The sequence below is a fragment of the Spea bombifrons genome, chromosome 1 (assembly GCF_027358695.1).
Source record: "Spea bombifrons isolate aSpeBom1 chromosome 1, aSpeBom1.2.pri, whole genome shotgun sequence".
Classification (NCBI taxonomy): domain Eukaryota; kingdom Metazoa; phylum Chordata; class Amphibia; order Anura; family Pelobatidae; genus Spea; species Spea bombifrons.
Genome location: NC_071087.1, coordinates 98,170,940 through 98,196,888, shown reverse-complemented (window position 1 = coordinate 98,196,888; position 25,949 = coordinate 98,170,940). Strand labels below are relative to the sequence as shown.

General features: G+C 43.5%; 1 protein-coding gene across 1 annotated transcript in view; it reads left to right on the top strand.

Annotated features, from left to right (window-relative positions):
- The first annotated feature begins 4,338 nt into the window (after window positions 1-4,338).
- Window positions 4,339-25,949, top strand: part of KDM4C (lysine demethylase 4C) — a 179,224-nt gene continuing 157,613 nt past the window's right edge. The window contains exons 1-4 of the mRNA XM_053465979.1: window positions 4,339-4,466; window positions 18,759-18,919; window positions 23,790-23,965; window positions 24,869-24,983. Of these exons, the coding sequence (XP_053321954.1) occupies window positions 18,779-18,919; window positions 23,790-23,965; window positions 24,869-24,983 (432 nt within the window). The 5' untranslated portion in view covers window positions 4,339-4,466; window positions 18,759-18,778. The remainder of the gene's footprint in view (window positions 4,467-18,758; window positions 18,920-23,789; window positions 23,966-24,868; window positions 24,984-25,949) is intronic.

Sequence of the window (25,949 nt, the reverse complement as noted above, 5' to 3'; positions counted from 1 at the left end):
ATTTTATAAATTGGACTGATTTGTGTAATCGATTATCATCGCTTCAAGGCCCTGGTCAGACCTCGAGCAGAACTTATTTGTTTAGCACTTCTTCCTTTCTAACCCTTTCATATCTGCATCCATTCATAAAAATATCTGACAAAGACACGTTAACTATGAATTAAAGATTTACTACTTCTAATATAAAAATCAGAGTTGAGTTTTAATACATTTTTTGATAGTTTATATAATTAGAACACAATCTTTAACTGGAATATTCAGCAGGAATTCACTCCTGGAGAAATGTTCTTAATCTTCTGTTGACATTTTTATAAAGATACATACCAGAGAAAGGCTGCCACCTAGTGTATTTAAAAAGAACTGAACATTTGGAATGACAGCGGCCAACATATGGCTCGAATATAGGCCGCACCTCATTATAGGCCGCGCCCTTAAAGTTTGTTGCTATTTTAAAGACAAAAATATTTTTAAAGGAAAAATACACATTAGTTGAATTTCTAAAAAAGTATTTTATCTAATGAACAGGAATACATGTATCTATCAGTTAGTCAGCATATGTTATATATACAAAAAGAAAATCAATAGCAATTTTAAACCCCCCCATAATTCATAATGCACCTTACTTACATATATGCCACTCTGCCCCAGATATGCTTTATAACCCCTGATATGCCACTCTGTCCCCCGGATATGCTTTATAATCCCTGATATGCCACTCTCCCCCCCAGATATGCCACTCTGCCCCTTATAAGCTTTATGCCCCAGATATGCCACTCTGAACCCACAGATATGCAATATCCCCCTAGAAATGCCCACCTGACCACCCAGATATGCGTTATGCCCCTAGAAGTGCCACTCTGCCTCCCTGATATCCCACTTTGCTTCCTAGAAGTGCCACCCCCCCCCCCCGACTTACCAATGCACCCCCAGACTCTATAACGGAGACGCACCGGCGGAAGTGCCGGCAGCGGTGTTTGTCTAAGCGCATTGCCACAGCCAATGAAGGTCTGAGCGATACGTGCAGGCAAGCTCCACTGCCGGCACTTCTCCGGGGCTTCTATGATGGAGTACCGGAAGGTTCTGTCAAGCTGGTGCTCCACCATAGAAGCCCCGGCGGAAGTTCCGGCAGCGGAGGTTGTCTACCCACATTGTGCAGACGCCCATGGCTGCCGAAAAGGAGGATCCAGGTCCCCTGCAGCGCTGCGGGGGATCCGGATCCTAAACCTGCTGCTTACCCACAGCAGGGCTAAATGAAACAGAAAAAAAACACACGCCCGGCGCCCAGAACTGCATGTCCCGGGCTTCGGGTGATACAAACTGCACATCTCTGCGCTAAACCCTGAATATGGCCTTTATTCGGGCCAATACGGTAATATTTTATTTATACATTGTCTTAAAGCAATTAGTATCCCACATACACTAGGCTCCTTCATCATGCAAGACAGGTGCACTCTAATCTACTAATTACCGTATTTGTTCGATTATAAGAAGACCCCCCAAATTCTGGATATTAATTTATGGGGGGGGGATCGGAATATAAGATGACCATATAGGAAAAAAGTTTTACTAGTACATATTAATTCATGTAAAGTATCTTTTCATATTTAATAAAAGCTATGATTGAGAAAAAATTTCCAACCCCCCCCAGTTATGCACATCTGCCCCAGGCTTGCCACGCTGCCCCTAGAAATGCCTTATACCCCCTATATGCCACTCTGCATCTCTGATATGCCTTATACCCAGCTATTTGTCACTCCGCCCCATGATATGCCTTTTAACCCCTATATGCCACTCTGCCTCCAGAAATGCCTTATTCCCCCTATATGCCACTCTGTCTCCAGAAATACCTTAGCCCCCTATATGCCAGGGGCAGATCATGTGACATAGTAGCATATAGGGGTATGTAACATAGTGAGTGTACAGCCTGTATAACAGTGTAAATTTGCTGTCCCCTCAAAATAACTCAACACGCAGCCATTAATGTCTAAACCTTGGAAACAAAATTGAGTACACCCCTAAGTGGAAATGTCCAAATTGGGCCCAATTAGCCATTTTTCCTCCCCGGTGTCATGTGACTCGTTAGTGTTACAAGGTCTTAGGTGTGAATGGGGAGCAGGTGTGTTAAATTTGGTGTTATCGCTCTCACACTCTCTCATACTGGTCACTGGAAGGCCTAGGCTATAAGAAGATTGCCAAGACTCTGAAACTGAGCTGCAGCACGGTGGGCAAGACCATACAGCGGTTTCACAGGACAGGTTCGTTCCACTTAGAACAGACCTCGCCATGGTCAACCAAAGAAGTTGAATGCACGTGCTCAGCGTCATATCCAGAGGTTGTCTTTGGAAACTAAACTTATGAGTGCTGCCAGCATTGCTGCAGAGGTTGAAGGGGTGGGGGGTCAGTCTGTCAGTGCTCAGACCATAAGCCGCACAATGCATCAACATGGTCTGTATGGTTGTCGTCCCAGAAGGAAGCCTCTTCTAAAGATGATGCACAAGAAAGTCCGCAAACAGTTTGCTGAAGACAAGCAGACTGTCCTGTGGTCCGATGAGACCAAGATAAACTTATTTGGTTCAGATGGTGTCAAGCGTGTGTGGCGGCAACCAGGTGAGGAGTACAAAGACAAGTGTGTCTTTCCTATAGTCAAGCATGGTGGTGGGAGTGTCATGGTCTGGGCCTGCATGAGTGCTGCCGGCACTGGGGAGCTACAGTTCATTGAGGGAATTATGAATGCCAACATGTACTGTGACATACTGAAGCAGAGCATGATCCCCTCCCTTTGGAGACTGGGCAGCAGAGCAGTATTCGAACATGATAACGACCCCAAACACACCTCCAAGAGGAGAGTAGAGAGAAACCTGATTGCTGATAAGTCTGTTATACAACTTTTTCACCCCTGCCCTAGCTATTTCTATTTTTCCCAGCAGTAATGACCAGGGATATGTTTCTAATTTTATGCAATGTTTTCTACATTTCTTTGATAACACCACATGCCCTCTTAGACCTGACTCATCATATGAGATGCTTTATAAAATAAGACAATTGTTAACCACTCGAATAACATATAGTTTTAGAAAAGTCTACACCCCACAGCAGAATATCAGCATCAATGAATCCTTGATGCAGTACAAAGAAAGGCTGATATTCAGACAATGTATACTTTCCAAGGGGGCAAGGTATGCGGTCAAGCTGTTCAAAAGTGAGACATGGTACATCTCCTTTTGGATTTATAAAGGGAATGACTCACACTGTAATCCTCCAGGCTGCCCTGACTGTGTTAAAATTGCATGGGACCTCATCTTACTCCTTCTTAATTAAGGGTATCGTGTGTACGTGGACAACTATTGCACACGTTTTTATTTGAGATTGTGTCCGTGGGACAATATGGAAACACCGTAAAGATCTCCCAAAGCAGCTGTATGACAACTGCCCAAATGCTCCTAGTGGATATAAGGGCATTTTGAGTTGGTGGGCTGCTAAACAGTCCTAGATGAGACATCGGCCTTGCAAAATAGAAGTGGAAAATTTCAAGTTTGATAAAAGCTGTGGGGAACGTTCCAATTTCTGCCTTGTAACTTCCAAAAACCATAAAAAACTTACAAACGTGGAGTATTTTCAAAATCACTACACTTCCATTAATATTTTCTGTGACATTTTGGTCACCTGAACTCATAGGGACAATTAAGGAACATATTACAAAATTATGCTTTTTTTCTCCTCATATATTTCCATGTATGATTCATACTAAATGTTGGACTGCATGTCTAATAAAGCCCTCAGGATTTCTATGTAACTTTGCTATTGTTACTTATGTAACATTTTAAGGCATTTAGAAGAACAGTATATTTTCTTTACTGCAGAACAATGTAATTCCCTTGTACCCAACAAACATTCTGAGCTCGTAGCAAAGAGGGATACCAGAGGAGGAAATAGCTAAAACGGGACACTCGGCAAGTATGAATTGGCAGTTCATCAGACATCACATTTAGTTCGGGATTCATATGTAAATTCATTATTTTGTATTATAAAATATATTCGGGTAAACAGTTAATGGCAAAGGCCTCTCCGCCGTTTGTTTTATTGTTTATTTACTGAATTCTAACGTGATTATACGAATGTATTTTAACACCCCCCAAGCTTTGCCCCAACCTGCCCGTTCCCTCAGGAAACGTCACACTGTGACGCGACTCCTAAAGACTCAAGCGCCCCCCCGCAACACGGTTCATGCGCAGCGAACGCGCCCTCCTCAGCCTTCAGTGAACGCGCATTCTCCTCAGCACCCACCTTTCTCCACCCCCTTAACCCATTGCTGGCTGGGGCACATTGACGTCATGCTCCCGACGTCATCAACCTCAGTCCGAAGCAGCAGGAGCTGCGACAAATACGACGACGGCGGTGACTTGTTTGCCGGGGCACAGGCTCGTCAGGGCCCGACCGTTTTGGGGAGAGTAGGGGAAGGGACTGAGGTAAAAGAATGGACGAGCGCGATGTGTTTACACTCAAGCGTACGCGCGTTCTGTGGCGCACTGGGTCACTGACTTTTATATGTCGTTTCTATATATGTATGTTCGTTATAAGCACACCCATGTTGTGTGTAAACAAAACACACGTTATCATTGGTATTTATCCGTGTGTGTTGTATATACGGGAGTTTTCTGTGCTGCTCGTGACACACGTGTGTGTTTCGTTTTACACATTTGACACACGCACTTTATTTACATGTATAAGCTGGTGCTAGCTTTTCCGATCTGGAAGTGGTTACACAGATGTCGGCTGCTGTGCCGGAGGAGCCATGTTTGATGTGGGCAGGAAGAGGAGTTTGAGGAACTTTAACAATTACGGGCTTCGGGAATGCTTAGTGCCAAGTAAAGTTAAAGCCGCCGGTATATACGGTATCTGTAAATCTGTGCATGTTTCTTCCCGGTGACGGTAAGAAAGTGTTAAGTGCTCTGCAGAAGTTTCTATGCCTCCTCCTTTGGGTTGTTTTTAAGCTGTCAGGCTTGTCGGATATCATCTGATGATTTTGACATCACGTTCATAATAAGTACTAAGGCTTATATATATATAAACTTCTCATGTCTGCATGTGTATATAAACTTATTTATGTTGACTGGTCATCGCTAAGGTACTGACTCCATGTATTCTAACTTTTTAAAATATTTAATATAAATATTGTTATCTTTTATTTATATAGCGCCAACAATTTATGCATACATACATATATACACAGTTAAGGGGTATGGCAAGACTAGGCTTAATGGATTAACAGACTAAAACAAACAGATACATTAGGTGGAGAGAGCCCTGCTCGCTTACAATTTTCCAGCTTATTTTTGGAAAATGATTGAAATATTTAAAACTTGCGTATTTATCATGGTTGCTGCTGAAACTGCACAAAGTTAAACAGCAGTCCTTGTATTCCAATGCAAGTTCTTACGCCGACATATAACACGTTGATTTTGTATATAAAAATGCCTTTGCGATAGGTCGTTGTATTGCATGGGAAGAAGTACCCTTTAACTATCCTGCCGCCATTTGCTATGATGGAATAAAGCAGTCATTTAAAAGGTGTGTGATATAAAGGCGCTGATCCCATGAAATAGATGGAGCAAATATAAATTTAAACAGAAAATAATAAATGCTTATCATGTTTGACAGTTCTTATGCATAAACTGATTGGTCACTTAGATAAAGCAGCAGAAGGTTCTCTCTTGCTTTACCTAAAGAGAGCACCTGTCGTGTGTGTGTGTGTATATATATATATATATATATATATATATATAATATACTTTTACAAGGCTTGCATCATTATTTTCTCTATTAAGCTGTTGGCTGTCAGATTGGTACACACACTGGTACAGGGGTATCCCTTTAAATGAGTTACTCTTTTGGGGGTTATGAGTCTGTCACTAAACTCACCTGTAGTCAGGTACTCGGTATCAAGCTGTAGGTCACTTTAATAAAGGTGTTTCGTGATGTAAAGAATTGTAGGTGCCAAACATGCAATATAGAGAAAGCTACTTTCACTTTCCATTTCTTCAGTAAACCCGTTTGTTAAAAAAAAATAAAAATGCAACATAGTCTGGAAAGCCGTGACCAGTGGGCTCTTGCCATTTAAGCCCTGATAAGGTAGGGTGAATAGATTAATCATGGATGTGTAAAAAATGTCTCAAATTGTTTTATGTCCCTCTTTTTATGCTGCTACTCAGAAATGGATATTCACTAAACAGCACATATGCATGTGGTATGGGGGGTGCACTTTTGGTTGCTCTTGGGAGCTCTTGGCAAGGGGGCACTGGGGCAATATTTTAAAGAATGTGGCCTGCTATCGTAAGCCTTTTCATATGCTTTACTTGAAATTCCGCGTATTGGCGCAGGGGTGTTTGGTGGAACTTTAAGTAACATTTACATGACAACTGGGTCCTCTGTGTTCCTTTTATGGGTTTTCCATTTCTGTTACTGTCTTTTGGACAGGATTGGATAGTGCAGCATCGAGCATGTTGTACAAAGTGTGTTATGGACTGTGATATTACATAGGTGTTTTTTAGTTTATCCTCAGTGGCTGTATAGTTTTTCTTTTGCATGACTCGTATGTCCAATCGTTGTTTTTATTGATGCTTAGGTTACATAATAAAGCAATGACGGCTTGTTAGGTAACTGATAAAATCTGATGGTGAGAATGTACCTGTTTTCTGTTAATATTGGAGACTTCATGATCCCTCATGTAACAGTATAGTTGCAAATAAATATTGTTTATAGATTTTTTTTTATTGATAGTATTAAGATGAATTCAGATTACACTTACTAACGCTTTAGTTACTACAGCAAACCAAATTTGATGGCTAACGGCATCAAATTTCCAAATATAATGATCTTAAAAGCTGATATGTTTGCCGAATACAAGCTTTGCAGTTTCAAACTGTTCACCTGTTTATTTACATGTATTATTTGGGTGAAGGCTTCTAGTTCTGGTTTTCTTTGAGTGAACTTTTAAAATCATCTGATCAGTTTCAGAAGTAGATGGACACCGCAAGTCTGTTTTATAGTTTAAAAAGGAAACCCAAGCTGTCGTATCCATTCGAATGAATATGATAGCTGCGTGCTCCCGTTACGTTTTTGTTGTCTCGTTACAAATGCATAGGGTGGCGTGGCCCTTTCCGCTATTTTCTGTCTGTGTAGGAGATGTGTTCAGCTGCCAGTCAGCTCTACCTCTGCCTCTATTCTGACCCCTGTGTGCATGCATGGAAATCACCCCCATTGATCACTCCGAGTACTTGCGTTCTACTTTAGTGGGGCTGCCCCTTTAACAGTGATGCTTAATAACTACATTTGTTAATTTCTATTGATCTTCCCCATTACATCTAAAGATGCCTAGAGTCCAACAATCAGTGCAGTAATTAGCGATCATGGGAAACGTTGCCATGGCTTTTGCCTTTGGTGCATTTTGTTTGAATCACAAAAATTGCAGTAAAATACACATGTTCACTGGCATGCACTATTTTTATGTCTTCCTAATTGGAGTCTGTTCAGTAAAAAGAGAATTCTCTGATTTCACTAAACATTTATTGAAGACCGGCCAAGTTCTTCCTGAAGCATAAGCTCATTGGCTCAAAACGTATTGTAAAGTCAAGGAGCTGAAACACAACTCTCCTTAGTGAATAAATTCCATCATAGCTCTCCAGTGGCAGGGTGAAAATGAAGGCAGTTTTCATAAACCCTGGTATAATTAGGGATTAATCTAGCCTTGGTGCAGTATTAATCTAAATTTTATTAAAGACAGGAGGCGAGTATTTTGCATTAACCTTCTTTACTGTTAACCTCCAGCAGCAAAACATCAAAACAATAAAACAACCAATAGGAACATAGGAAACAGTCTATATAAGTCTGTGCAACTGGAAACTCCTCCTCTTTCTTTGCGAAGCTGAAAACGACAGCAACATCCCATCAGGAACATAGCAGAACAAAGGACAACCACAGCACCAACACGTCACACCACCGGAGGACGACCTGAAAAAACAGAGAACGTGACAGGACCATGCAGAAACATGCGAAGTATGACACAAAAAACAACAGCGCCATGACAGACAACCCCCCAACAACCTCCCAAACATGCAGAGCCCGATAAAACCAAATAAGGGAGGGATAGAACAAAGTGAAGGGGGGGGGAAATACTCGCCTCCTGTCTTTAATAAAATTTAGATTAATACTGCACCAAGGCTAGATTAATCCCTAATTTTATAGCAAGACAGGAGGCTTCGTATTTTGCAATTTTAACGCCCCTAGATCAACGCCAAGGCAGCGTGAACCGGGGCCCGAAAATAAAAAGTCCGGAATGTAGATTCCCTGGACCAATCTGCCGCCGACAAAAGGTCCGAGAGAGAACAGCCAGCCGACAACGCCGCAGAGGCGGCCGCGCCACGAACTGAGTGCGCTCCAAAGGAGCCCTCAATGCCAGCCAAAAGGAGAAGCCAACGAATCCACCTGGAAAGCGTGGGAACAGAGACAGGACGAAAGGGACGTACGTAGGAGATGAAGAAAGGACCGGAGGGAGACGAGCGGAAAGGGGCCGACCTGGCGAGGTAAGAATGGACACAACGGGCCACGCAGAGGCGAGGCCGCTCGGGAAAGTAGGGATAAGACACGACGGAGGAATTGGATTTAGTCCTCCGAAACACGGACACCGAGACACCCTCGGGGGAAAAGGTAAAAGAGGACACGTCAAACGCACAAATATCAGACACCCGCCGAAAAGAAACCAGACACAGAAGAAGAGCCGTCTTGGCGGAAAGCTGGCGAAAAGACAACCCATCGTTGTCCGGCCAAGCTTCGACAAAACGGAGAACCCGGAAGACGTCCCAAAAGGACTCATACCGAGCCTTCGGGGGCCTAGAGAGCCGAATACCCCGCAGGAGACGACAGACCGCCGGATCCTTACCGACTCCCAAGCCCTGCACTGGAACATGAGCCGCCGAAATGGCCGAGCGGAACAAATTAATAGTGCGATAGGACTTGCCGATGGAAAAGAGATGAGCCAGAAAATTAAGGACCGACGTCACAGGAGCCGTAAGGGGATCAAGGTGTCGAACCAGACACCAGCGACTCCAGGCGTTCCAAGCCTGGAGATAAGATCTCCTGGTGCCCGGGGCCCAAGAGCCCCAGAGCAGGTCTCTAGCTGCCTCCGATAAGCCCGGCACATGCCAGGATCCCCGGAAACCGACCAAGCCACCAACGTCAGCCGATCCTGGAGGATAAGCGGATGAGGGTTCCCCTCCGGATCCCGAAGCAGATCCCAGGTCGAGGGAAGGACCAGGGGATCCGCGCACGACAGTTCCAGAAGCAACGGGAACCACGGCTGAGTCCTCCAAAGGGGTGCTATCAAGAGGATCGAGACACCCTGACGACGGACGGAATGGAGAGTCCGGAGGATCATGTTGAATGGGGGAAAGGCATACGCTCCGTGGAGAGGCCATGACTGTAGGAAGGCATCCACCGCCGAGGACAGCGGGTCCGGGAGCCAGCTGAAGAACGCCTCGGTCTGACGATTCGACCTGGACGCAAACAGGTCCAGATGGAGAGGACCTCGACAAAGGTGGAGAGATTGGAACACGCTCGGAAGAAGACGCCAGTCGCTCGCGTCCCTCCAATGACGGGAGAACCAGTCTGCCACCAGATTCTCCTTGCCTGGCAGATACTCTGCCCGTATGGACAAATGATTGTCCAGGCAGAACTGGTAGAGCTCCTTGGTGAGCTCCGTGAGAAGCCTGGATCTCGAGCCTCCTAGCCGGTTGATGTAACGCACAGCGGAAACGTTGTCCATGCGCAGCACCAGGGAACAATGCGTGACGCCCTTCATGAAGCTGCGAACCGCGAACGATCCAGCGATGAGCTCCAGGCAATTGATATGGAGATCGCGCTCCTCCGCAGTCCAAGGACCCCCGGTAGCCACGTCCGCGCAAACTGCTCCCCAGCCAGACAGGCTTGCGTCGGAGTCCAAGACAAAATCCGGGCTTGACCTGAAAATGGCACGGCCGTTCCACGCGTCCATGTGGACCAACCACCAATGGAGCTCCAAGCGGGCTTCGTCAGACAGGGAAACCATCGTGTCGTAGGAGGCCGACTCGCGAAGATGCCTCGTCTTCAGACGCTGCAGGGCCCTGTAGTGGAGAGGGGCCGGGAAGATTGCCTGAATGGACGCAGACAGCAGGCCAATAACTCTGGCTAGGTTCCGGAGTGAAACCAAGCCACCGCGCAGGAGCCTGCGAATCTCCTTCTTGATGACCAAGACCTTGTCGCGCGGAAGCCTGAGAACAGACGCCACCGAGTCCACCGAGAACCCGAGGAACTGAACGGTCTGCGTCGGAACTAAGACCGATTTGGCCTCGTTGATGACAAACCCCAGGTCCTGAAGCAGATGGACCGCGAGGTAAGTATCGCGACGCAGGGACTCGACATCCTGGGCCATGAGGAGGATATCGTCCAAATAAATGATGGAGCGAACCCCGCGAGCCCGAAGGAACTCCATGACCGGCTTCAACAGTTTGGTGAAGCACCACGGAGCGGAGCTGAGGCCGAAAGGGAGGCAGGTGAACTGCCAGCGGAGGCCGCGCCAACGAAATCGCAGAAACCTCTGATCGTCGCGATGGACTGGGACGGTGAGATAAGCGTCCTTGAGGTCGAGGCGAGAGAACCAATCGTTCTCCCTGAGAAGGTCGCGGAGGAGGTGGATACCCTCCATTTTGAAGTGACGGTACACGACGTGCCTGTTGAGGGCCCGGAGGTTGATCACGGGACGGAACTCCCCTGACTTCTTGCGTACCAAGAAAACGTTGCTGATAAATCCGCCAGGGGAATCTGCCCTCTCTATGGCACCCTTCTCTAGGAGGGAAGAGAGTTCGGAGTGTACCAGGGACGCGGCGTCCTGAGACAGCCTGGGGAGAGGAGGGAGAGAAGCTTGCCGAGGAACAGAAAGAAACTCCAGACGGAAACCCTCTACAGTCTGAAGGACCCGGGGATCGGACGTAAGGCGGGACCAGACATGGAAAAAACGGGCGAGCCGACCCCCGACAGGAATATGAGGAAGAATAGGAAACAGTCTTACCTGATGCCGATCTTCCTCTGGTGGACGAGAGTCCTCTGCCCCTGGAGCCACCTCTGGCGAATGGAAGCCGGTAATGGGAGCGATAGGCGGTGGAGGCATCCGGAAACCGGGGTCTAGAGCCAAATGAGGCCGTTCTGCTGGCGGCACGACCCCGCTGCCGGCCAGCTCTGGAGGAAAAACGACTCCCCGACTGGAAAACACGCCTCATGTTAGTCTGGGCCTTGGTGAGGGAGGTGAACAAGTTCACATGTTGGCTTAGGTCTTTGATAAATTTTTCGCCAAATAGAAGGCCCTTGGCTTCAGCGCCCAGTTCCTTAGGGGCCAACTCGGCCAACTTTGGCGTCCAGCTTGAATAGCGCCGCCTTGCGCCGTTCGGAGGAAATAGCGCAATTGGCGTTGCCCAGGAGACATAAGGCGCGCTGAGTCCAATCGCGCACCAACTGGGGATCCAAAGGCGAGCCGTCTGTTATGGCCTCGTCCGCCATCTGGAAGACCTGTGTCAAAGGGCCTGCGAAGTCCAAAAGCTTGTCTTGCGCAGAACGCAACCCCAGCTCAATGCCCTTACGAGGGTCTTTACCGTTCCTTGTCAGGAAGGTTACAAAAGTCTGGTCGAACTCTGGAGTATTGAGGACCTTATCCTTGACGGTAGGTCGAGGGCACTCCGAGCGGAGCCTTTGACGTACTTCCTTGTCCAGAGGACGGCGGATCCAAAACCGCAAAAACTCAGCAATATTTGCCGAAGGGGTCCACTCCGAAGAGCGAGGGTGGCGAAGGGCCCTGGGGTCAAACAACGGACTGCCGAGGTCATCCGTAACTTCAAACGGTTGGTCGGGAGCGCTGGACGGGTTGAGTGGAATCTTGGGAGGATCGGGAGTAAAGTCTTGCTCCCGGGCAGGGGAGGCCAAACCCGAAGAGCCAGCGCAGTATTCATCCAACACCTCGTAATCCGTGAGGTCCTCAGTTGGGGACACCATAGGAAGGACTGAGCTGCGGACCTTCTTCAAAGGAGCTTTTCCTTTTGCCGATGTGGAGCCGCCGTGCCCGCGGGGGAAGATGAACCGCCCGCGTCTGACTCCTCAACCTCGGCAGGGGAAATGACAGGAGGAGCTGGGCGCGCAGACTGAAGCTCCTCAAGGGCGGCAGGGAGCGATGCAGCGAGAGCGGAGCGGAGCCAAGCCTGGACGGCCGCTGGGAGCTGGCTTTGTAAATCTTCGGCCATTGTACTCCAAGTGTGTCTGATGGGAACACAAAACAACAAGGAGTGAGTAGGGGTAATCCAGACACAGGCCAAATAAACGGGGTTCGCCCGTACAGCAAAGTGCAACCTACGAGAGGTGCAGTATCCCCAAGAACGTGCCCAGAGGAGTGGGGTTCACCACGCCTGATAGCTGCAGGGGGGCTACCCGAGCAGTGATTGGAAGGGGTCACCCTAGGAGCAAATCCTGGAAAGGGGGTCACCCCAGAGAAACAGGGCTGAAGGGGGTTCACCCAAAGTGCTCAGAGGCACAGCCAGCAACAGTGAGAGGCAGTGGGGGTTCACCCAAGGGGATTAGTGAAAGGAGTCATACAGATCCATATGTGAAAGTATGTAGACGTTAGCAGAATCCTAAAATGAAAATCAACCTAAAAGAAAAACGTGCCATGCAGACGATAAGGCCCAACTACCACGGGGCGGCGCGCAGCGTGGTGAAGGCCAGCGGACAGGCCGGGGCCACCACCACGCCGCGGGCGAGGACGACAAATAAAAACCCCGCCGGGCGAGGCAACGTAGAGTAATACAAATAGCCGCGACGCGGTAATATAACAGGCCGCAGCGCGGACACGGACGCCGTGCCGCGCGGGAACAGAAAAAAGAACGCCGCGCGGGAACGAACGAACGAACGAACGAACGAACGAACGAACGAACGAACGAACGGCGCGCGGGAAGGAGCAGCCGCAGAGGTAAGAACAAACCCCCGCACGGGGAACGGCAGGACGCCGCCACCAACGCGGCAGCGCCGGCAAAAAACGCGGCGGGCCGCCGCACAACCACGCGGCCGGCCGCCGCACAACCACGCGGCAGGCCGCCGCACAGGAAGAAATAAAAACCGCGCAGGCGGTGAGACAAATAATACCCTGGGGCTGAGGGAAAAAACCGCCGCCCCGGGTCTAGAGGGGCCAGGCCCACGAGCAGACAGGCAAAACAGCCTGAGGGGAAAACGGTAAGAAGCAAAACCTACCAACAGAAGAAAAACAAAGGTACTAGCAAATATAAATAACTAAATGAAAGTTAGTTAGAAAAAATAAAATGAAAAGTACCCATATGCAATATAGTTAATAAAATGGAATGTTCTCACCTGGAGGTTAAGCAGCAAAGAAAGAGGAGGAGTTTCCAGTTGCACAGACTTATATAGACTGTTTCCTATGTTCCTATTGGTTGTTTTATTGTTTTGATGTTAACTGTTTTGCTGCTGGAGGTTAACAGTAAAGAAGGTTAATGCAAAATACGAAGCCTCCTGTCTTGCTATAAAATTCAAGATTGAGCATATAATTGAACCCATCTGGTCTGCCCATTTTTCCTGGGGTAAGGACTCAAACCCCTATCAGTCCTTGGTCTGGTCCCATAGTGAGGATAGCTTTATGTCTATTCCAATAATGTTTAAGTTTCCTCACTTTATTAGCCTCCGCCACTTCTGCTAGGAGACTGTTCCATCTTTCTACCACTCTCTCGGTAAAGAAATTTCTCACATTACATCTAAGCCTCTGACCCTCTGGTTTTAGGCTATGACCTCTTCTTCTAACATTTCTCCTCCTTTCAAATAAGCTTGCCTTTTATACTTTGTTAAATCCCTTAAATTATTTCAATATTTCTATTACATCCTCCTCTCTTCTTTCTTCCAAACTATACATAGCTTCCAAGTAAAGCATATAAAGATCTCTTAGCCTGCTTACCATTTTTGCAGCCCTTCTCTCTCCAATGTGTCAATATCATTCTGTAGATGGGGTCTCCAAAACTGAACATGACAATCTAGGTGAGGCCTGACCAGATATCTGTTAAGCGACTGGACTCCCCTGCTATGCTACCTAATGCCTCTCGCTATACAACCCAGCACCCTGTTTGCTTTTTCAGGCACTTTATTGCATTGTCTGCAATCAGAAGTAATTACTTCCTTAGTCCCTCTGTTCTGTTGTCGCTGACAGGGACAGGGTCCCCAATGCTATATTCAGCCTAGGGATTTTTACATCCCAAGTGCATTCATTTACATTTATCGATATTAAACTGCAGCTGCCACACTCACGACCATTCTTCTAATTTACTAAAATCATTTGCTGTTTGACTTGTTCCACCTGGAAGCTCTACCCTGTTGCAGACCATTGTATCATCTGCAAAAAGACATACCATACCATTTAGACCTTCTGTAATATTACTAATACAAATATTAAAAAATTGTGGGTACCATTACTGATCCATGAGGTACAGCACTAATAACGTCCTTCCTATGAATATACTCCATTAACTACACTTGCCCTATCCATTCCATTATTTTGACATCCAAACCTAAACTGCAAATGATTAATAATTCTTCTATGGGGGACAGTGTCCAATGTCTTATTGAAATCTAGATAGGCTATATCTACGGTTCCTTCCTGAGTTCAAGCATAACACGTCTGTTTCACATGTCACCCTATTTCACTTTGCTAACAGGGGCCCCTCATCTTCTTCTGTAGGAACAGAATAGAAGTATTTATTTAAGCAGTCGGCTATAGCTTTATCCACATTTATATAATTCCCTTCATCTGTCTTTAGTTCAATTATTTCTGGTATACATTTTCTTCTCTCACTTGCATATCTGAAAAAAGATTTTATCACAAATTTTTGTTACACTGGAATGTATCTTCTCGTGTGTGTTTTGGTGAATCTAATAATGCACTTTGCCACCCTAAGCTTAGCTTTATATTTGTTGCCATCTTTCTCATGTTTATAGTTTCTAAAAGCTTGCCTCTTTTCCTTAAATATATTTGCTACATCTGCAGTGGTTTCCTTTTTCTTTTAGTCTTACTAACAAGTGTAATGCCTTTATCAGACCATCTCTTAAATAGCTCCATCTCTCCTAAAGATGTCCAGGCCATCTGAGACTGAAATCTGCCTTTCTGAAATAAAAAAACATAGTTTTAGTGTGGCACGATGAAACCTCTCTCCTTATATTAAACCGCACTGATTCATCGCAGGGATTGACAAACACTGGGTGCTAGGTTACCGTGGCTAATAGAAACCACTTCCAGAAGTTTGCTGGTCAAGGGAGTAAAAAAATGTCCTGGGCTACCACTGTGAATCTGCAGGCCACACTTTGCACCCTCTTCACTGCGCCCTGTGTCCTTGGTGGTGTGGCCTGCAGTTACATTACCGTGCATTACGTGACCCAGATGGGTGCCTCATGGCTATTTCTGTTCTTTCTGTATATAACATGTATCCTGGAACCTCAACACCCCAATCAGTTTGGTCATTGTACCAGGTCTCCATATTATCGCTTCTTACCAATGCAGTATATACATTGAGGGGGAGGCATATCTGCAGAGGTGTAACTATGTGTCTGTGTTATTGATTTAAATGTTTTTTGAGGAAGTAAATGAAAGTTTGTTTAAATGCCTGGATATCATAGGGATGCACCAAAATGAAAATTCTGGACCGAAACCGAAAATTCAGGATTCACTTGGCCGAAACTGAAACGGAAAATAACACCTTACCTTTAAAAATAAATAATAATAAAAAAATAAGCACACTTTTATTAAAAATAACTGTTTATTTGACAAAAACAACCCAGTAACAATTTTAATATATATATATATATATATATATATATATATATATATATATATATATATATAATTGTTAACAGCAATCACACTCCTATCATGTCCAGATATACACTGTATGGCCAACAGTATGTGGACACCTGACCATCACACCTATGTGAGCCTGCGGAATATCCCATTCCAAAACCATTGGCATTAATATGAAGTTGCCATTGCACAGAGTGATCCTTCGCTTGTGTGCATTCATTTCATGAAGCTCCAGACGCACAGTGTGACTGTGCGTGGTCTACAGCTTAGTTGCTATGCCTTTTGTTACTCCTAGACACCTCCCCTCACAATAATAGCATGTACAGTGGACTGTGGGCGGATTTAGCAGGGCAGAAATTTCACAAACTGACTGGGGGCAAAGGTGGCATCCTATGATGGTGCCACATCTAAAGTCACAGGTCTTCAGAACGACCCATTCTGCTACCAATGTTCGTTTAGGGAGTTGTAATGCCTACAGGATTGATTTTATATGCCTGTTAGCAGTCGATATGGCTGAAATATATAAACCCAGTCAATAAGAAAGGTGTCTGCATACTTTTGTTCGTATAGTGTATGTAGTGATACACACGTGTAGATTGCATATGAAGCCCATGTAAGCGATAGTAGATTATATATTGCAGGGTAGGCACATGTTTAAAGGAGTTAAATTTAATAGCAATCCTGAAGAAACAAAATATAGGTAAAGTTTTTTTGGTATTTAAATAAATGTATGTGTGTGTATCCACCCCAACTTTTGTGTTTTGTTATGGGAAAAGGGCTTTTAGAGTGTGTGTGACACCTGCAACTTCGCAATAATTCCATGTGAGAAGGAATCATGTTTTTCCAGCATGCTACATATCATTATAGATCAGGGGCGTCCAACATGCGGCCCGCGGGCCAAATGCGGCCTGCGAGACCTCGAGGTGCGGCGTGAGATCGGCAGCCAGGGCAACCGGGATCACAAGAGCCCTGCTACTTACCTGTGGGAGGGTCTTTTGTACCGCACAGAGGAAGCGGAGCCCAGCAGAATCACGTGAATGTGATATATGATCACATGACTCTGCTCCAGTCCTGCTTCCTCTGTGCAGTACAAGAGAACGCAGAGGGAGGCCGCGCCCCCTGCTGAAGTCTGTGAGCGTTATCGAGAGAGCTGCAGGGCAGGTAAGGGGGTGGGGGAGGTTGTTTGAATGAGTATGTGTGATTGAGGGAATTAATATGTGAATGAATGAGTATATGAATGAATGTGTGTGTGTGATAGCATGGATGTGTAAGTGCTGGAACCTGGGCGTGATGGGACTGTGATTGCTGTTAGCAATCACACTCCTATCATGCCAAGTCAGCCAGTACATACTGAAACCTGGCTAGCTGCCACCCTTGTGTATTGATGTTGCCAGCAGTATGGGGCAGATGAAAAGCAGTATGCTGTCGCTTTTCTTCAAGGAATGCCTTACCGTTGTAGCAAGCAGCCATATTAGGCTACCTATTCCATGGACCTTTAAACGTTTTTATTGTGAAATAATCTGACCATTTGCAGCATACCCTTTACTGTAGTGGTAGCCTCAGCATTTAACTGGAAACATGAGGCTTTCTTCTTTTAGCAGAGGTCTTGTACAAACAGTTAAACACACTTGACTGCTTTTAGGGGATATGACCGCTGATCACCTCCTGCATATGAGGTTACATGGCTGGCATCCTAGGCCCACTTAGCCAATTCTAACGGAAAGGTTTAAACATTCTATAACCATCTTTGTGGTCAGTACTGTGGAAAAAGGGGAGGAAAAAAATAGAGATTTAATTCCATTGATTATTACTCCTGTATCACATTAGGAGTGTTAGGTTGTACCATGTTAGCCATAGAGAAAGCAAATTTGGTAAAGATGGTACCTTTTTTGGATTACTGACGTATAATGGATTGCAAACTTTAAAGACTATCTAGGTCTCTTTAAACCTCCAGAGTAACAAAAAACACAAAATATTATAGAGTAATTAGGCAGCAAAAAACCCATTTGTTTAAATAAATGCATTTAAACTCACTGTAACAGTGTTCTGTGCCTCACAGTCGAGCAGTCACATGTATGGAAAATTGACAGCTGCTGATCTGCCTGGCTCTCCGGGCACCCAGAAGCAGCAGGCCTGCCACTGATTGTAGCTGCAGTTAGCCACAATCAGTGACTTAATGTTTTGTCCTCGGCTTCAAATGCTGGTCTTGCAAAGGAATTACTGCCTCTGTCCTTAAGTGGTTAATATTCTTAAAAAAAAAAAAAAAAAAAAAAAAGATACCTAACATATGGAGAAGTTGCAACTCTAGAGCTGCAGCAGAACCAGTGGAGAGCTGGCATCTTTTGCCCGAGGGGGCAGGCAAAACCATGTGGCCCATTTTGCCCCCCCTCTTGTAACTTACTCACACATGTATACACACTGCAAATATGTGTAAACTATGGCAGTGAAATAAAGGAGTGTTTTCCTGGCGTCTCATTGAATCCTCTTATATGATTTTCAACAAGTGTAAAATGTGTGTGCTTTCTGGTAACTGTGCCACATTTAGGTTGGAATGCCCATGGTTCTAGTCACTAGGCTTGTCAGCTTCTAAACATAACTATTCACAAATCATAATTAGATTAGCTCGCATTCTGATAAAATCATTGTGGAAGGTATTTAAGACAATACTCATACCTCATCAGAAAGCTTTAATACCTTTCCAATCTGGTTCTAAGTTGAACAGCTGCAGTAATGACTTTCCTGCTTCATATGCTCTGCTTTAAGCTTTAGCATGTTTATATCTTAAACAATCCTAGAATATTCCATAACTCACTGAATATTACCCATTGTTGTTTTACAGGGAGGTCCACACCATCCAAAATGGCAACAGTAGATTCTGATGGCCAGAATCCTGCCTGCAAAATAATGACCTTCAGGCCAACCGTGGAAGAATTCAGAGACTTTAACAAATATTTAGTGTTCATGGAGTCTAAAGGTGCTCACCGCTCTGGATTGGCAAAGGTAAACAATTCTGTGGTTTTACATTTTCGTTTTAGACACCTCCCCCAACACATTAATAAGGTTTTGGTAGCAATATAAACTGCTTTGTGTGCCCACTATGTAGGAGGTGAGGGTAGGTTCTCACCCTATTGAGAGTGTGCCTTGACGTGGCGGGTGAGCTTAATTATGTTTGGGCCAATTCATATAACCAAAACCTCACATTTATATTATGTTTATATATTTGTTGCCAACTTTATTAGGGTGAGAAGCGCAGACAGTTTTTGTGTTTGTATACATATTGGGGTTGTTGACGGTGACAAATACCAAGAGCGGTAAATTCATAACTAAAGTACAATGTGCGCGGAAACCCCCACAAAAAAAAACACCACCACAATTTTTGACAAAGGCTGGTGGTAAAATTAGTGCCTGGAAAGCTCTATATCTTCACTAAAATCCTCACATGGAAAGAGTTAAAATACTGGCATGTTAAATGCCCCTGCAATGTCTGATAATAATGATAAATAATGTATGATTTTAATGGGGTAAATCCAATTGGCCGGGTTCTAAGATGTCCCAAAAATAGGGCACAGACTGACCAGATGTCCAAATTCCAATAAATGCATACCTCTCAAAGGTGCCTTTTACCTCCCAGATAACCTAACAAACCCATGAGTGGGTGGTGTCACTGTAATCAAGAGATCTTGCTGAACACATATTGAGGTGTTGTTTGACAGTGACATAAACCAGGAGCGGTAAATTCTTACCTGAAGTACAATGTGTGTGTGGGTGGGGGGGGACCCACAAAAAATACCACCACAAATTTTAACAAAGGCTGGTGGTAAAATGAGTGCATGGAAAGGGTTGAAATACCGCCATTTAAAATACCCTGTGGTGTCTGGTTTTCAAACATATATGGTTTGATGGAGTAAACTGAATTGGCCGGCTTCAAAGATGTCCCAAATAGGACATGGGGCAGAATTTTCAACATGTCAAAATTCCAAGTTGAAAAACTGAATTGTGCATGCCCCAAATGTGGCCTAATACACCCCAACATCCTGACAAACCTATGTATGGGTGGTATCATTGTTGCTGAACACATATTGGGATGTTGTTTTACAATGACATATACCAGGGGCTGTACATTCATACATGAAGTTAGATGTGTGTCGGGAAAAAAACACAAAATAATTACTACCACAAAGTTCGACAACGACTGGTGGTAAAATGAGTGCATGGAAAAAGTTAAAATACTGGCATTTTTTAAAAAAAACCACTACTTGTAATTATTGCCTAATAACTTGCAACCCCCCCCCAAAAAAAACATTAAAAAATGGGTATTTCTAAACAAATAGTATTTATTTAGCAGATTTTTTTATTAGCTTTTATAGATGAGTAAAAGATTTCACTAGTAAATGTCATAGTAAAATATGATACAATCAAAATTATGACTTCTAATGAAAGCCAATCTTGTCCTGAAAAAAGCAATATATAACGTGTAAATGAGAGAGAAGAAAATTACAGCTAAACACTGCAGAAATGACAGCCATTGTTACCAAGGGTATCAAAAATAAAATCAGAGAATTAAAATGCAAAGAATTCATAATAAAGTACTTTCACATTTTAATATGCGTTCCTCTGGGGTGGGGCTGCTTGGGAGACTAGAATGTCTCTTTAACTATAAAGATAGTATCATTTAAAAAAAATAATGCATGTTCTGATTAGTTAGTAGGTGTGTAGAAAAAGATAACATTAACATATAGTCTACTTTCGCAAACACCAGCAATGAATAGCATAAAAAGTATTTAGTAAGCACTTTACTCTGATTTACCTACCCCCAAAAAACAACTTACCTGTTAAGGAGGATTCCCCTGCCTTATGACACTATTTAGAAAGTAGATTGTAGATACTGAATATTCACTTTTACGTTTTTTTTTTGTTAAATATATATAAAAGTACCATAAGGCTACATGGCAGCTCACAGGCAGCGTTCTTTTCTCCTGACTTGTCTGTATGTATTAATGTATATTTGTGATGTGTGTTAACTGCCCCACTTAACCCCTTCAGGACCGGGATTTTTAAACTAGGGTGTCGCTAAAGGACCGGAGCCGTTTTTGTGTTTTTGCCATGTCTTTCTTCAACTGTAATTTCTCTCTTATCAATTGGTGCATCCACACAAATCATATATTGTTTTTTTCAGCACAAGTAGGGCTTTCATTTGAAACCATATTAAGCTGGGTAGTACATTGTTTTATTTGAAATAAACTGGAAAAAGTGGGGGAAAAATGAAAAAAACGCATTTTTTTACAGTTTTGTATACATACAAATTGTACACAGATTGAACCAATGGGAAAAAATTATCCCAAATATATTCATTAAGTTGTCCTGATTTGGAAACCACCCAACATGGCCAGGATTTTTATCTATTTTGACCAGTATAGGGCAAATATTGCTAGGCATGCATTACGTTTTTGAAATGTAATTTTTTTCAAATTTGGCATGGTAGTCTAATAACTGCAATAGTTGTCACAGATACTGATTATCCCCCCAAAATTATATGTTTATGAACAGTAGATAAGTCAAGGTGTACAACTAGGGTCATTTTGACACTTTTCAAACAGGGATTTTATTGCCAATTGCTGCCAAATTTTGAGGTATTTTTATATTTTTTTGTTTTTTTTGCATATGTTGCAATGTTGCTTTAGATTTTATATTATATTTTGTATAGAATATGTGCAACTGCAGAAAAAAAGACCAAATTGTGTTCACCAACATCCCCCGGTTCCAACAAGGCCTCACATGCATGGTTCATGCAATTTTTGAGGAAGCTATGAGGGCAAAACTGGAACATGCGCATTTTAGTTTTCACATTTGGAATTTTCAGAAATTGGTTTCCTGGGCCCATATCCCATTTGGGACATTTTGGAAGGCCCCCCACTGTAAATTACCCCATAAAAGTATATATTTATGAACAGTAGACAAGTCAAGGTGTTCAACTAGGGTAGTTTTGACAGTTTTCAGTTAGCCATTTCTTCACTGATGTCTGCCAAACTTCACAGGGAAATTATTTTATTGCGTTTTTAACGCATACATTTCAATGTTGCACTGAATTTCTTGCACACCATAAGTGCAACAGTGGAAGAAAACACCACATTTTGTTCACCAACATCCCATGAGTCCAACAAGGCCTCACATGCATGGTTCATGCATTTTTTGAGGAAGCTATGAGGGCAAAACTGGAACATGTGCATTTACATTTTTTTAAATATTTTTTTTATCAGATTATTTGTAAGTGACAGGTTTAGGCCGCTGACATCAATCAGGGAGACCGATCAATAATCAGCGACTTAAAATGTCACCGACAAGTGATCAGGTAACAATTATGATTTTTTCATTTATTAATAATTTGTGTTTTTTCATAATTACCCTAGATGACCCCTCTCTCTTTGTAGAGCAGGGTCATCCGTGGGCTGCCATAATGATCCGATCACTCCTATTGGCCAGGAGCGATCTGATCAGCCCAGCATTTGACCTGGAAGCACCCTGGACTTTCAGGTCAGTGCTGTTATTTTTTTTATTATTATTATTATTTTATTAATTTTTTTAAATTAATTTTTTGTTTAATTTTTTTTTATTATTATTTTTTACATTTTTTTTAACTCTTTCAATGCTGATGCTCCATTGAAGCACAGCATTGACTGGTATTTAGTCCCCACAAGCTTGTGGGGACTAATATTAACCCTTGCAATGCTGTGATGGGGGTCATACACAATCGCAGCATTGAAGGGGTTAATTGAGGAAGAGGGGGGTAGGGGTTAACTGAGGAAGGGTGAGGGTGGGGGGGCTGGTCTCCACACTCATGTGGAGACCAAAGAACCATGTCTCCCTGTCCCTGAAGCTGCCTCTGGCAGCTGGGACACAATCTCCAACAGACTGGAGATTGTAGGGGAGGAGTCTCTCTGATCAGTCCTACAGGACTGATCAGAGGACTTCTGGGGGCTCGTTTTTGCTGTTGCTGGTCTGCCTGGGCGGCATTGAAGGGGTTAACACTGCACTGACGCTCTCATGGAGCGATCAGGCAGCAGGGGGGTGTTGGATCAGGCCCCCACACTTGTGTGGGGACCCATTCAACACCCCCCCCTTCCCTGAAGCTGCCTGTGGCAGCTGAAACCGCGATTGCAGATCTTTCTGGGAGTGATCGTAGGCTTGGGGGCGGGTTTAGAGAGGCTGTGCTGTCTGCCCAGGACTCCTGGGCAGACAGCAGCAGCAGCGCCTCCGCGATCACCGCGATCGTGGTGATGTGGGGGGCGTTTTTTGGAGGAGACGTACCTGGTACGTCCCGGTGACCAGTAACCAGGAAGTACCAGGTACGTCCCGGTGCTGAAGGGGTTAAATTGTACAGCGTTGCATAATTTGTTGGCGATTAATAAATAATAATAAAAAAAAAAAGTAATGAAATGGCAAACCAGAGGCTCATCGATGGTTCCATTGTTGTTCTACTTAGGTTTACTTGAGTCTTTGTTTGCAAGTGACTATGTTGAGTTTCATTTTCATTATTGTTTATGCTCCAGAGATGGATGTTTACTCTTTGGGTTTATTTTAGAGCAGCTTGGGCTTTAAGGTAGTAGAGTTTCCAATGGTTCCAGGGTCTAAAAACTCAGATCTTACAATCTGAAAACTGTGAACCTGACAAACACTTTTTTCTTTCACCTCTTTCCTAATTTGATCTGCCACCTTTTCATGGTATTGCATTGTAGTGTACCCTTTCTCCTCTCTCTCTCCCTCTCTCTCTGTAACATACTGTAATCAAATGTGCACTATGTTTTTGTTATTTTTGTTGTCATAACAATGCATGTTATAATAGATTTTTTCTATTTTTGTTTTTGGTTTCAAGGTCATACCACCAAAGGGGTGGAAGCCCAAGACACATTATGACGACATCGATGATCTGGTGATCCCTGCTCCAATTCAGCAGATGGTCACTGGCCAATCTGGTCTCTTCACTCAGTACAACATTCAGAAAAAGCCAATGACTGTAAAGGAGTTTAGACGTTTGGCCAACAGTGATAAGTATGTTGGTTTTGACCACCTTCTGTTTTTTAGTGCATAAGAAAAGGACATTTTTGTTTTCAATAAGGTGAATAAATCCTCTTCAAGGAAAATAGGTTACCATATAAATACTCACTGATAAGCCCGAGCATTTTAGGTTAAAAAATACTCCTAAATAATTGGGTTAGGCTTTATCCGTGCATACCATTTTTGGAGGAGTCGGGTTTGAGTGGGGTCACGTAATTTTGTGTGACCTCGAAGTTATAGTGTTGACAGGATGAGGTGTGTGTGTTAAAATTTTCAACTCATCTGTGTTTAACCCATTTTTCATGGTATTTTGGTTGAAATTTCAAGGAACGGCTTATCTGCCCGTATATATGGTAACAACAAATTTCAAAAGATACATCTTGTATCTTGAATAACCTTACTTATTAAGCACTAAAAGTTGTACTTGGTGCTTTACAGTTTACAGTGTAATAAACGTGGCAGCACAATAGGTGAAGTCATGTGAGTACAGTCTGCATCTTGTTCAGGGAACAGTAGGTATAACTACATTAGAAAAGTCAGTGTCTGGTAGAGCTTACGGTAATAATAAAGACATGAGACCACAGAATGAGTCATATCACTGTGTTTAATTGCCTCCATTCACTGATTTTTTTTTTAATAATGGCAGGTTAGAAGTGGTTTGAACATTCTACCTGGTCAGTGAATACTCATATATTTGTGTTTAATATATTTTACATTTACTTGACATAAATTACAGTTTGTCATGTAATACAAAAGTTTTGGTTTACAAAGATTGGTTTTATTTTTCAAGGCAGGTATTTTTCTTTTTCATTTGAAGAATTGTCAACTGTATTAAATGCTATAATCTGCAGTTATTGGATGGGGTATTATTTCTGCTCACTTTGAATACTCCATCAGGTATTGTACCCCGAGGTACATGGACTATGAAGATCTGGAACGAAAATACTGGAAAAATTTAACGTTTGTGGCACCAATATATGGAGCTGATATCAATGGAAGCCTCTATGATGAAGTAAGTCGCACAGAAGTAACTTTGAAGACTGTAGAGTCTAAATGTGAGCAGTGAGTACCCCCACCTAACCCAAATAGTTTATCCCACCGCTCAAACACAGCCACTGCTATCACCAAGTTGTGTTTTGTTAACCTTCACTGTACTATGCAAATATGTTAACCTATGCATCTGCATGAAAACATTTCATTGCACGTGTGTAAAGTGGTAATCGTTTATCTGTGGACACATTAATGCATACCATAGTATAATTTTAACTAGATTCATAACATATCATCCACAAGGTGGTGGTCTTGCACAGTTATCAAAACATAGAAAATGTTATTTGTCGGAATATGAAGACCCGAGGGAGGTTTCCCAGTGTTAATTTTGTTTTGTGCTTCCCCTCCCTTTTTTGTTTGTTAAATCAGACATATTTAATGAAAAACTTGAATTTGCATAATAAATGCCACTTTCCTGCAATACCTATTTTGGAGCGCTCTACCTACCTACCCTTTAGGCCTGCCTAAGAAAACACTGTAACCCCCTCTGTGTTTTAATTTTGACAATAACCCCCAAAATATTGGGTTCTATGATATACATTTAGATGTTTAGACTTGCAGCAAGTGTCGCATTCACCAGATGTAAAGGCTCGGTAGTATATACAAGCGCGATGATCCTTCAGAATTATTCTCGTCTCCAAACAGTGTCTGAAGGATGCCAATCTCCTCTTATCTATTGACAGCCAGGCCATATTTGTGATGAGCTTACTAACTTCTTGTTATATTTTGCTGTAGTGAAATCCCAATCTTTTAGATATACAACTACAGAGTGTGGCAGCTCCAATTTAATATCAATTAATGTTTAAATAATAGGAGGTACAAATCTGTAGGCATATAAAATATTAATGATGCTGTACTGTCTGAAACAAGAGGGGATAGGGACTGTTAATTAGTTCTGAAACTTAAAGGTAGACAGGCAGTGTTATAA